Source organism: Gobio gobio (genome assembly GCF_949357685.1).
Source record: "Gobio gobio genome assembly, chromosome: 19".
In the NCBI taxonomy this organism is placed as follows: domain Eukaryota; kingdom Metazoa; phylum Chordata; class Actinopteri; order Cypriniformes; family Gobionidae; genus Gobio; species Gobio gobio.
Genome location: NC_137112.1, coordinates 47904939 through 47919497, shown reverse-complemented (window position 1 = coordinate 47919497; position 14559 = coordinate 47904939). Strand labels below are relative to the sequence as shown.

Genomic DNA, 14559 nt, shown 5'->3' with positions numbered 1-14559 from the left:
CTTGTTTCATTACTGGATGAATCAGTATTTTTGAACAAATCTCTTCAGTGAATGATTCAATGACTCACTCATAAAGTTTTCACTTGTTTCATTACTGGATAAATCAGTGTTTTTGAACAAATCTCTTCAGTGAATGATTCAATGACTCACTCATAAAGTTTTCACTTGTTTCATTACTGGATAAATCAGCGTTTTTGAACAAATCTCTTGAATGAATGATTCAATGACTCACTCATAAAGACTTCACTTGTTTCATTACTGGATGAATCAGTGTTTTTGAACGAGTCTCTTGTATGAATGATTCAATAACTCACTCATAAAGTTTTCACTTGTTTCATTACTGGATAAATCAGTGTTTTTGAACAAATCTCTTCAGTGAATGATTCAATGACTCACTCATAAAGACTTCACTTGTTTCATTACTGGATGAATCAGCGTTTTTGAACAAATCTCTTGAATGAATGATTCAATGACTCACTCATAAAGACTTCACTTGTTTCATTACTGGATGAATCAGTGTTTTTGAACGAGTCTCTTGTATGAATGATTCAATAACTCACTCATAAAGTTTTCACTTGTTTCATTACTGGATAAATCAGTGTTTTTTAACAAATCTCTTCAGTGAATGATTCAATGACTCACTCATAAAGTTTTCACTTGTTTCATTACTGGATGAATCAGTGTTTTTGAACAAATCTCTTCAGTGAATGATTCAATGACTCACTCAAAGTTTTCACTTGTTTCATTACTGGATGAATCAGTGTTTTTGAACAAATCTCTTCAGTGAATGATTCAATGACTCACTCATAAAGTTTTCACTTGTTTCATTACTGGATAAATCAGTGTTTTTGAACAAATCTCTTCAGTGAATGATTCAATGACTCACTCATAAAGTTTTCACTTGTTTCATTACTGGATAAATCAGTGTTTTTGAACAAATCTCTTCAGTGAATGATTCAATGACTCACTCATAAAGTTTTCACTTGTTTCATTACTGGATGAATCAGCGTTTTTGAACAAATCTCTTGAATGAACGATCATTTGTCACCACCTATTGGTGTAAATATGTAAATAATACAATCGATATTGTGTGTTTGAAAAGATTGTACTTGTCTGATCGTACTTGTCAAAGGTTTAATAGACACAACCGAATCGTTGTCATTTAGGAATAACATCAAAACAATCAAATAATCAAAATAAAGTGGACATAAAAAAAATACTGGATGAAATACTTAAACTTAAAAAAATACTAATGTTTCCAAATTACTATTGAAATAAAATAAGTTGAAGTAATAAAATAAATTAAATAAAAATACATAAAAAGTACTAAAATTAAAATGAACACTGAAAAATAAAAGTTAAAACTAATTGAAAATATGAATAAATACTATAATAGCACATGTAATTCTTAAATAACACTAACCAATGCTACATTCGTGTTGTCGTAGGTCAGTGGCATCACAACATTAGGAGAGAATATTGCTGATAATGGTGGTGTTCGCCAAGCTTACAAGGTTTGTATAATTCATTCCCTTTTAACAACCAATTAATAACCTGATAAAAACTACTCAACACCTTAGCAACCACATAGTTGTATTCCTCATTTGTAAGTGGCTTTGGATAAAAGCATCTTCTAAATGAATACACGTAAACATTGCATCATGGGGAGCTCGATTCACAATTTCTTCAGAACGTGTAAAAATCTGTTTATGTGAATTTGTTTTGTGTGTGTGTGATATTAGGCGTATATAAAGTGGGTGGAGAGGGAGGGCGAGGAGCCCCATCTTCCCGGACTGGATATGGATCACAAACAACTCTTCTTTCTGAACTTTGCCCAGGTATGTAACCATGAATCACATACACTTTAAGACGCCTGCATGTGTTCACCTGGATGCCCATGCAAAGTCATGCAAGGCGACTGCATCAAATTAAACTGACATTACGTAAAAGATACAGGTGCTGCTTAAAGGATTAGTTCACTTTTAGATAAACTTTTGCTGATAATTTACTCACCCCCATGTCATCCAAGATGTCCATGTCTTTCTTTCTGCAGACGAAAAGAAATTAAGTATTTTGATGAAAACATTCCAGGATTTTTCTCCATATAATGAACTTCAATGGGCTCCAAACGGTCCAAATGACAGTTTCAGTGCAGCTTCAAAGGGCTTTAAACGACACCAGATGATGAATAAGGGCGAAATCTAGCCAAACCATCAGGTTCTGCGAGAAACCCAGCTGTATTTATGCTATTATTTTACCTCTTATCAGACGAACGTGATCATCTCTGAGCTCCGCCATAACTTCTGCTAAGTGAGGTCAAAATACGAGCCTGGTCATAGATATATTGATCATAGATGCCTCATTCTACTGATCCGTGCAGGCGCTAATGAGGCATCTACGTATACATCTATGACCACACTCGTATTTTGACCTCACTAAGCAGAAGTTATGGCTGAGCTCAGAGATGATCATGTTCGTCTGATAAGAGGTTTGGATGGTTTGGCTAGATTTCGCCCTTATTCATCGTCTGGTGTCGTTTAAAGCCCTTTAAAGCTGCACTGAAACTGTCATTTGGACCTTGAACCGTTTGAAGCCCATTGAAGTTCATTATATGGAGAAAAATCCTGGAATGTTTTCATCAAAAACCTTAATTTCTTTTCGACTGCAGAAAGAAAGACATGGACATCTTGGATGACATGGGGGTGAGAAAATTATCAGCAAAAGTTGATTTAAAAGTGAACTAATCCTCTAACCTCCGGAAATTAAATGACTACGGGCTGTCTAATATGTGCTTAAAGGAATAGTTCAAACAAAAATGAAAATCATCCGGTATATCAAGCCATCCTAGGTGTGTATGCCTTTCTTCTTTCAGCCAAACACAATCTGAGTTATATTAAAAATGGTCCTGGCTCTTCTGAGCATGCGTCGAGGTCAACCTTACACAAGAACTGCACTCTCTCATGAAAGCTCGTACAGTCATTGATAATAGTTTATAAAGTTTTAAATATGGATATTTTTCTTACAAAAAAAAACATTGCTTTGCTTCAGAAGGCATTTACTAACCCAATCGTATGATGGAGGGATGCACTTTTTGCACTATTCAATGCCATTACAAAGCTGGTAACCCAGAGCCTGGATATTATTTAACTCTGACTGTGTTCAGCTGAAAGAAGAAAGTCATACACACCTAGGATGTTCCTCTTACTTCATTCTGAAAAAATAGAGATTCTAATTATTGGACCAAAAACCTCTGCACATAATAACCAAGAATACTGTCTAACACTTGATGGCTCCTCTGTCAAGTCTTTGTCGTCAGTGATGAACCTGGGTGTGCTCTTTGATACCAATCTTTTATCTCATGCTTTCTGTAGGTCTGGTGTGGTGCCTGTCGCCCTGAGTACGCCATTCAGTCCATCAAAACAGACCCACACAGCCCTCTGGAATACAGGCAAGATCTTTCTACAAGATTGAAAATGAAAAAGTCACACTTAAAAATGTCTTTCGATTAGGTTACAGATAGGCACATGCTATTAAACACAAGCAAAAAGAATAAGCAAAAATTAAAACTCTAGGTGGAGTTGATTAAAGTACGTCTGGAAATGACCAAAATTTGGCCTCACACCATTGGTGCTCGGGCCCTAATTAGTTGGCAAGGATTATTTGAATGGATCTTAACAATCAAAACATTATACACTACTGTTCAAAAGTTTGGAGTCGGTAAGATGTTTTTGAAAGAAGTTTCTTATGCTTTTGAGTGCACACAAATAAAAGTAGACACTTTAAGCTTTGTAAAGACATATCGTTCATGTCTGTGAGGCCAAAAATGACGGAGTATTTTAAGTTGTTTTACACTGACATGGGGAAAAATCTAGGCGCATTTCTCGGGTCCAGAGGGGTCAAAAGTAATGTTGTGAAATATTATAACAATTTAAAATAATTTCTCTATTTGAATATGTATATAAAATGCTATTTATTGAATTACTCCAGTCTTCAATGTCACATGGTCCTTTAAAAATCATTTTAATATGCTGCTCAGTATTTCTGTGGAAACCATGATAAACTTTTTCAGTATTCTTTAATGCAAAGAAAATGAATAAGAACAGCATTGTGGCGAGGTTGGCGAGCGAGAGACGTGGGAGGAGCGAGCGAGACCGGTGCATGATTGAGAATGAGCGTTGCGAGTCCTCTCATGAGGGAGCACGGAGGCATATAAGAACGGGCGACACCAATGTAATGAAGTTCGTTGATATGGGATGAAGGAGACGGGAACCGGCGAACAGACTTGAATAATAAAACAAACAAACTGAAAGTAAAAGCGGCAGCCCCTCACAGACGACTGCCGCGCACACACATAACAAAACGTAAACAAAACAACGTAAAGTCCAGTGCCCGGTTGCATAAAGCACCTTAAGTGTAATTTTCCCTTAAGTTTGCCCTTATGTTTCCCTTAAACCTAAGGGTGTTGCAGAAAAGTGTTACTTAAAGGGTTAGTTCACCCAAAAATGAAAATTCTGTCATTAATGACTGACCCTCATGTCGTTCGACACCCGTCAGACCTCCGTTCATCTTCAGACACAAATGAAGATATTTTAGTGTAAATCTGATGCTCTGAAAGGCCTCCATTGGCACAATGGCACGGTTCACTCTCAAGACCCTTAAAAGGCACTAAAGACGTCGTTACAAAGTCCATCTCACTACAGTGGCTCTAAAATAACTTTATGGAGTGACGAGAATAGTTTTTGTGCGCAAAAAAACCCTAAATAACGACTTATATAGTGATGACGATTTCAAAACACATGGCATCTTGAAGCTTCGAAGCGTTATGAATCAGTGAGTCGAATCATGATTCGGATCGCGTGTCAAACCGCCAAACTGCTGAATCGACTCACTGATTCATAACGCTTCGAAGCTTCATGATGCCGTGTTTTGAAATCGTCATCACTATATAAGTCGTTATTTAGGGTTTTTTTGCGCACAAAAACTATTCTCGTCGATTCATAAAGTTATTGTAGAGCCACTGTAGTGAGATGGACTTTGTAACGACGTCTTTAGTGTCTTTTAAGGGTCTTGAGAGTGTAAAGTGCATTGAGCCAATGGAGGCCTTTCAGAGCATCAGATTTACACTAAAATATCTTCATTTGTGTTCTGAAGATGAACGGAGGTCTGACGGGTGTCGATCGACATGAGGGGAAGTCATTAATGACAGAATTTTCATTTTTGGGTGAACTAACCCTTTAAGGGTTTCTTTAAGTGAAACGTCATAAAAACTTAGAATTCCCCTTAAATGCTGTTTTTTCACTTAAGTAATCCCTTAAAAAGCGTTAAGTGTTGCATAAAACCCCTTAACGGTAATTTCCATAAGTATAACTTAAGGTTTGGAAATCGTAACCTTAAGAGTAACGCAGACAAAAATAAGACGACATGGCTGAATTTATGGAACCAGCTGAAGATCATTATGTGCCAAGAAGAATTTTTAGGGATAGGGAGAACCCTTTGAACCATCTTCGCGATGAAAAATTGTTGCAAGAATACACCGATTTGACCGTCACACATCGCAAACACTTGCAGTCATACGTACATTTCTGAATGAGATGAAGAAAAACTCACATAATTAAAGAAGTCGTTTGACGTTATAACAAGTCATTAATGTCTTTTAACTTATATGTTTCATATAATAGAACCGAAGCTATAGATTGCGAAACATTTCTCGTTTACCAGTGGCAAAAGTCAGGAGGTCTAGCCGAGGTAAGGCTGTTCCAGACGGGTTACATGAGCGCGAGGCGATCACCGGGATCTCACAACATTTTTAAATAGCCACTATCTTTACAAATAAACCACAGATTTGAGCTTTAAACAACTACATTCTCGACTGAACAACTCTTAAAACTACATTTCGTGACACGATAACAGTAGTATTTTTCAATTTCGCGGCCGCACACAACCACAATGAAAAGCACAAAAGGACGCGCGTCAATTTCGCTTCAAACGCTTGCTTTTACGGGTGTCCATCTCGCTTTGGGCACGCGAATGCATTCAAAGTTAAAGCGTCAAACTAGACTTGAATTTGACGCTCTTCACGTTTGGTGTGAACGCAGCATTAGTGTTAGTGTTTTGCGTATCTATGGCAACAAGACTTTTATAATGTGAATCCAGGATCGCTGTCGTGAAACACTTAAATGTTTCCCTTACCTAAGTTTAAGAAATTATATGCAACACCCTTAAGTTATTCTCTTAGGTAAGGGGAAATCGCCCCTTAAGTCTCATACTTGAGGGAAAAACTTAAGGTGCTTTATGCAACCGGGCACAGGCCTGGTCCTCTCTCGTCCTTCCCTGGTGTCGCTCGTCCTTATATGCCTCCGTGCTCCCTCATGAGAGGACTCGAGATCAGTCTCAATCCCGCACCGGTCTCGCTCGCTCCTCCCACGTCTCTCGCTCGCCAACCTCGCCACAAGCATGTATTAGAAATGGAAATCTTTTGTAACATTATAAACTCCCAATTCTTCTTCTTATAAATTGAATGTGTCTTTGTTGAATAAAAGATCTCACTGACCCCAAACTTTTGAACAGTAATGTACACTCACCTAAAGGATTATTAGGAACACCTGTTCAATTTCTCATTAATGCAATTATCTAATCAACCAATCACATGGCAGTTGCTTCAATGCATTTAGGGGTGTGGTCCTGGTCAAGACAATCTCCTGAACTCCACACTGAATGTTGGAATGGGAAAGAAAGGTGATTTAAGACATTTTGAGCGTGGCATGGTTGTTGGTGCCAGACGGGCCGGTCTGAGTATTTCACAATCTGCTCAGTTACTGGGATTTTCACGCACAACCATTTCTAGGGTTTACAAAGAATGGTGTGAAAAGGGAAAAACATCCAGTATGCGGCAGTCCTGTGGGAGAAAATGCCTTGTTGATGCTAGAGGTCAGAGGAGAATGGGCTGACTGATTCAAGCTGATAGAAGAGCAACTTTGACTGAAATAACCACTCGTTACAACCGAGGTATGCAGCAAAGCATTTGTGAAGCCACAACACACACAACCTTGAGGCGGATGGGCTACAACAGCAGAAGACCCCACCGGGTACCACTCATCTACACTACAAATAGGAAAAAGAGGCGACAATTTGCACCAGCTCACCAAAATTGGACAGTTGAAGACTGGAAAAATGTTGCCTGGTCTGATGAGTCTGGATTTCTGTTGAGACATTCAGATGGTAGAGTCAGAATTTGGCGTAAACAGAATGAGAACATGGATCCATCATGCCTTGTTACCACTGTGCAGGCTGGTGGTGGTGGTGTAATGGTGTGGGGGATGTTTTCTTGGCACACTTTAGGTCCCTTAGTGCCAATTGGGCATGGTTTAAATGCCACGGCCTACCTGAGCATTGTTTCTGACCATGTCCATCCCTTTATGAGCACCATGTCCCCATCCTCTGATGGCTACTTCCAGCAGGATAATGCACCGTCACAAAGCTCCAATCATTTCAAATTGGTTTCTTGAACATGACAATGAGTTCACTGGACTAAAATGGCCGCCACAGTCACCAGATCTCAACCCAATAGAGCATCTTTGGGATGTGGTGGAACAGGAGCTTCGTGCCCTGGATGTGCATCCCACAAATCTCCATCAACTGCAAGATGCTCTCCTATCAATATGGCCAACATTTCTAAAGAATGCTTTCAGCTCCTTGTTGAGTCAATGCCACGTAGAATTAAGGCAGTTCTGAAGGCGAAAGGGGGTCAAACACAGTATTAGTGTGTGTTCCTAATAATCCTTTAGGTGAGTGTATATATGAAGCAACTTTATTTTTCCTTACCCAAGTTTGCTATATTTTTAATAGATATGTAAATAATAGATGGTGGTCTAGTGGGTTAAACCACTGAACCGATATGCAGAAGAAAGTTGCCACTTCATGTTTGCGGGGGATTGTCCCTGTAATACGTGTATTAAGTGCATAAATGTAAATATAACAGGTCCTGTGAACTTGAGGAGAACTGACTTCATACATCCACTAAAAATCGCCAAAACACCATCTGATTCAAAGCGAGGCGAAAATATCCCGCAGTGTATTTTGTTGTTTAATGCAACAGCATTCAGACATGTTTAAGTGTGAATGAAATACTTTGTATAGGTGTTTTATGAAGGATTGTTTTGTTTTTAACAGGGTTCTAGGTTCCCTTCAGAACTTTGAGGCTTTTTCCGAAGCATTTCAATGTGCGCGAGGAACTCCCATGAACCCCGAGGAGAAATGCCGAGTGTGGTAACCTGCCGTCGGAGTTTCTGGAGTCTGTGTATATTTAACGAATAAGGCAGCGGTTAGGAGATCTCGGAGAATATTATGTTGTGCTGTTATTCTGCAGTGGCAGCTGCCTGTCTGTTAGTCTGATGCGACAGACACGCCCAAGGTGTTAGACACCTACATGTGTGACTGCATAGATGTCTACTGTGAACTTTCAAAAGCGCACGTATAACCAACAAGTGCAGGCGTGGTGAACGTGCACAGTGAGGGTGTTGTCTTTCTGGAAAAGAGGCATGCTTTTTCATTGACTTTTAAGCAAGATTTCGTCTGTTTGCCTGTTTCTTTTGACACATTATTAGTTTTGGCACCGGAAAATACACAGTAAACTAAATAGTTTCATTGTAACGAGAGGGTTTATTGACATCCAGATTATGTAAACGGATAAATCCCTCACTTGGCTTTTGATTCTGTCGGCTCTCCAAGAAGATATCCGTTGTGCTTGAGCGAGGAGGTTTGGAAGCCGGACGAGATTGCGGTTTAGTCAAGGCATCGTGTTTCCTTTCATAATAAGCAGCCTTGAAATATTTAGATTATGGTATAAGACGTTTTTTTTCTAAAGCATGCAGTGGTAAGAGGCAGCGCTGTTTTCCCCCCAAAAAATCCTAATGTACGTTTCACAGAAGAATCTGTATTTCTTTGAGGGCTTAGGGTTACGTAAACGGAGCCCGTGTTGACAATTACCTGACAACCTTAAGACTGTTAAAACCATATCGCTTCATGTGTTTTTGTCCAGAAATAGATCCTATTCATGGCCTTGCCTTGCAATTACGCTACAGACTTCTGTGAAAGCCAACAGATAATGGCAGGAAGCCACTGCAATACAGGAACAAAATAGTTACAGCAGGTCAACGAGAACTCAGACTGGAAATTTGTTTCTTACAAGCTGTTCGTTCTGCCAGGGAGCGCTTCTGTACGTCGCTATTGTTAACGCTTACCTATGGATGTTTTAGCATGTTTAGGGATGAGAATCAGATCTGTGTTGAGGGGTCTTCAACAGTTCAGTTCTCCTGGTTTCATTTGGGTTTCTTGGTAAAAACATTAACTTCTGCAAATAAACAGAGAAATCAAGATTACTTTCTTCAGCTGCATATTCTGCAGCCTACACTCTGATCATGAATTAGTTTAGTTCCAATGCTTTCAATACTAAATGTTCATGCCACATGAAAAAAATGTAAGTGGTCAAGTTGGAAAATCCTAGTACGTGATCATTAAACCGGTTTTCAGTGTCACATGATCCGTCACAAATCAGATTTTCTGCTCAAGAAACAACAACTTTTGTTGATATGTTTCAAGAAACAGCAAGTAACATATTCAATTAAACATGACATTTTGAAGTAGAAAGACTGAAATAGTATTTTCTTGTAGAGCATATACTCTAATAATCTTCGTTTTATTTACAACATTGGAAAAAAAAAAGTTCTAACTCTAACCAGAGGCCGGTTGCATAAACTGCTTAGACTAGTCTTACAAGTTAGTCATACATTTTTTTTTCTTTAAGACTGTTCACTTTTTTAAAAAAGGCCATGAATTGGACTGGTTTTCTGGGATGCACTTAAGGGGCCCTAACATACACCGGACGCAATGCATGTGTTTTTTGCTAGTTTCAGCCTGACGCCAATTATCATTTTCACGCCCACCTCGGTGTTGTATAAATAGCAAATGCATTCGCGCGCATCTGTTCGCCCATGAGCATGCTGGTCTGAAAACCAGGTGTGTTCAGGAGCATTGTTGGCGTGTTGCTATTGTGAGGAACTGAAAACGCACATGTGCATTTACATTTTTTTTGCAGTATTTACATGGATTGTAACCAAGCGGCTCCTCCCGCAGTTTCTCCTGAAGCCGATACGGAAGTGAGTTAAACTGCAGTTCATGGACTGGCCACTAGAGACAGACTCCAGAAGGAGCAGAATCTCATTGAGCTCATGTTAAAATGGCCAACTTTAGAGCAGAAGAACACATGTTTAAGGTCTGGGACAAACTGTGCTTTTGGTCTATACGGCTAATGTTGCTCTTCATGACGACTGTGAGGGGGGGGGGTGTATACTTTGCAAGGCTGAGCCTACTTAAAAAAAAAAAAAAGTAGGCTATACTTTGATGTAGATGTAGGCGTTGATCTTCTTCAGCAAAGGCGTTACTATGACGTCATAATTCCACACTTTTCAGATCCTGTCATTTTCTGGCCTTGGTTTTATTTTTGGAAAAACAAGGAAGTTCTGAGTTTTGAAACTTTTTATAGTAGTATAACGACCTCTTAACTGCCAAAATATCATAAAAACCATAAAAACCTCTAATTTGAAACTGAAAAAGTAAGAGATTGCCCCTAACTAACTGCTAGTTGTTCGTATGACAGTCTTAACGTATGGCTATGTGTATGCAACTGGCCCCAGGTCAGATTCTAGCAGATCAAATCTCATAAACCTTGATTTTCCAGCAGGGAATATGTAATTTCATGCATAAAATGTGCCATGTACCACCAAACAGCTCACCGTTATCAGACAGGAGGAATCGTTAAGCAAAGGTCTCACTCTGAAAGCCAGCGGGTTTGTGATTTTAGGGAAGTAGGCACTGATCTCCTGATTTCATACATTGAAAAAATTGTGGAATTTTTGGAATCCATATTTTGGAATCCATTTTGGAATCCACATTTCATACCCAATATTTCCATATTTCAATGGTTTAAATCTATAAATTAGTCCATATTTGAATGGTTTATAAATTAAATTGTATGTCCAAATTTGACCCAATATGTTCATATATCTATGGTTTAAATCTATAAATTACATTTTATGTCCATATTTGACCCATTATGTCCATATTTGAATGGTTTAAATCTATAAATTCGTCCACATTTGAATGGTTTAAATCTATAAATTACATTTTATGTCCACATTTGACCCAATATGTCCATATTTCAATGGTTTAAATCTATAAATTACATTTTATGTCCATATTTCAATGGTTTAAATCTATAAATTACATTTTATGTCCACATTTGACCCAATATGTCCATATTTCAATGGTTTAAATCTATAAATTAGTCCACATTTGACCCAATATATCCATATTTGAATGGTTTAAATCTATAAATTAAATTGTATGTCCATATTTGACCCAATATGTTCATATATCTATGGTTTAAATCTATAAATTACATTTTATGCCCATATTTGACCCATTATGTCCATATTTCAATGGTTTAAATCTATAAATTAGTCCACATTTGACCCAATATATCCATATTTGAATGGTTTAAATCTATAAATTAAATTGTATGTCCATATTTGACCCAATATGTTCATATATCTATGGTTTAAATCTATAAATTACATTTTATGCCCATATTTGACCCATTATGTCCATATTTCAATGGTTTAAATCTATAAATTAGTCCACATTTGACCCAATATATCCATATTTCAATGGTTTAAATCTATAAATTAGTCCACATTTGACCCAATATATCCATATTTCAATGGTTTAAATCTATAAATTAGTCCACATTTGACCCAATATATCCATATTTCAATGGTTTAAATCTATAAATTAGTCCATATTTGACCCAATATATCCATATTTCAATGGTTTAAATCTATAAATTAGTCCACATTTGACCCAATATATCCATATTTCAATGGTTTAAATCTATAAATTAGTCCACATTTGACCCAATATATCCATATTTCAAAGGTTTAAATCTATAAATTAGTCCATATTTGACCCAATATGTCCATATTTGAATGGTTTAAATCTATAAATTAGTCCATATTTGACCCAATATGTCCATATTTCAATGGTTTAAATCTATAAATTAGTCCATATTTGACCCAATATGTCCATATTTCAATGGTTTAAATCTATAAATTAGTCCATATTTGAATGGTTTATAAATTAAATTGTATGTCCAAATTTGACCCAATATGTTCATATATCTATGGTTTAAATCTATAAATTACATTTTATGTCCATATTTGACCCATTATGTCCATATTTGAATGGTTTAAATCTATAAATTAGTCCACATTTGAATGGTTTAAATCTATAAATTACATTTTATGTCCACATTTGACCCAATATGTCCATATTTCAATGGTTTAAATCTATAAATTAGTCCACATTTGACCCAATATATCCATATTTGAATGGTTTAAATCTATAAATTACATTTTATGTCCACATTTGACCCAATATGTCCATATTTCAATGGTTTAAATCTATAAATTAGTCCACATTTAAATGGTTTAAATCTATAAATTAGTCCACATTTGACCCAAATATATCCATATTTGAATGGTTTACATTTATAAATTAAATTGTATGTCCATATTTGACCCAATATGTCCATATTTCAGTTATATCTCCTGGTTTCCTACACTGATGTGAGGCGTAGGCTAATGGGGCAGCAGGGGTTCATGTGTTAGCTGGAGTTGTCTCTCGAATGGACACTTTTGGGAGACGGCCCTTCATTAGAGATCTGGTCAAGGCCGGCGACTGTTATTTTCCGTCTTGATTAAGCCGTAATGACAGCAGAACGGGACGCAGGGAAAATAATAGAATGGAAAAGATCAAACGGACGTCAGAAGGAAATGTTGTCAAGCCTAGCGGAGTCGATATCGGGTTGCCTTGGGTTATTGATTATGACTGTTATCTCTCACGACAGAGACTTTGATCTTTTGAATGTTCATATCTGCCTTCATTGCTAGCCAATCTAAACCTCGACACCACTGTAATGGCACGCACTGTTTGATGCACGGGAGACCAGCGATAAATCCAATGCACGCAACTTTAGAACAAATTAAATGTTAAAACTTCGGATTCTGTTAGCGGAGGAAAAGGGTTTTACAGTGATGAAATGCAAATAAAACATAATCCCTGAATTATTAGTGCATGCATTTTCCAATGCAAGACCTGCCAGAAAAGAAATGCAGCTTTAACTAAACATCGAAATTCGGATTTCGAAGGATTTGAGCTTTTAAGAAGTGCTGGACAGAATCCGATGTGGTTTAGAAACAATAATGCACATACACTATATCTATATAAAGTACAAAGAGAAATGTGCAGTATTGTTTTAATATGGTCAGGGAAGGGAATGTGCATATTGGTTTTGTGTACAGTATTTAACACTGTTTGGGGTGACAGCCAATCACGTGCATTATGGCAAAATATGTTCCATATGCATGCATATACACATCATGATCATTTCCCTGATAGCACGCATACATCACCCAGACGTCTATTTGTGCAGTGTTTTGTTCTGGCCTTGAGGCTTTTAATATTGACTTGAGAACAAATCAAATGAGTTGTGAGGTGAACTACCTGTTCTTTATTCCGCATTAAAGAGCGACATCTCCGTGCCAAGGAATCACATTTTAAAATAATAGCCATTTTGTATACGACTGCCTTGAAGAAATCTGAACTGAAGGAAATATAACCACATATTACCTATAAAATACTTGCCAAGTGTGAATTGTAAAATATCATTTTTTGTGTGCATTTTAGTGTCTTCAGTGTCGTTGGTTCTGAAGGTGTTTAAATAAGCTTTCGATGATTAAATATAACGTCAGGAATTGTTATGTTCTGTTTTTCAATGCATTATTTAGGGACAATGCCAAGAACTTGTCAGACACAAGAACGATTCACAATTCCTCTTTACAGATTATGTTGTTTTTTTTATATATTTTTTCTTTTCAGTTCACGGATGAATCTCATGAAAACATGTCCAAACACAGCATATTATGGGTTGTTTCACCACATGTTTGAGTTAAATATGGACAAACCCAACCGTTGGTTTAAATTTGACCCAACATGTCCATATTTGAATGGTTTAAATCTATAAATTAAATGTTATGTCCATATTTGACCCAATATATCAATATTTCAATGGTTCAAATCTATAAATAAAATTTTATGTCCATATTTGACCCAATATATCCATATTTCAATGGTTTAAATCTATAAATTAGTCCATATTTGACCCAACATGTCCATATTTGAATGGTTTAAATCTATAAATTAAATGTTATGTCCATATTTGACCCAATATATCCATATTTGAATGGTTTAAATCTATAAATTAAATTTTATGTCCATATTTGACCCAATATATCCTTATTTCAATGGTTTAAATCTATAAATTAGTCCATATTTGACCCAATATATTCATATTTGAATGGTTTAAATCTATAAATTAGTCCATATTTGACCCAATAGTCATATTTGAATGGTTTAAATCTATAAATTAGTCCATATTTGACCCAA

General features: G+C 36.9%; 1 protein-coding gene across 1 annotated transcript in view; it reads left to right on the top strand.

The window, feature by feature from the left end:
• The window catches only part of mmel1 (membrane metallo-endopeptidase-like 1), a 61528-nt gene extending 50954 nt beyond the window's left edge, over positions 1 to 10574 (top strand). The window contains exons 21-24 of the mRNA XM_079844313.1: positions 1449 to 1514; positions 1743 to 1838; positions 3372 to 3448; positions 8170 to 10574. Of these exons, the coding sequence (XP_079700439.1) occupies positions 1449 to 1514; positions 1743 to 1838; positions 3372 to 3448; positions 8170 to 8269 (339 nt within the window). The 3' untranslated portion in view covers positions 8270 to 10574. The remainder of the gene's footprint in view (positions 1 to 1448; positions 1515 to 1742; positions 1839 to 3371; positions 3449 to 8169) is intronic.
• Positions 10575 to 14559: the final 3985 nt, after the last annotated feature.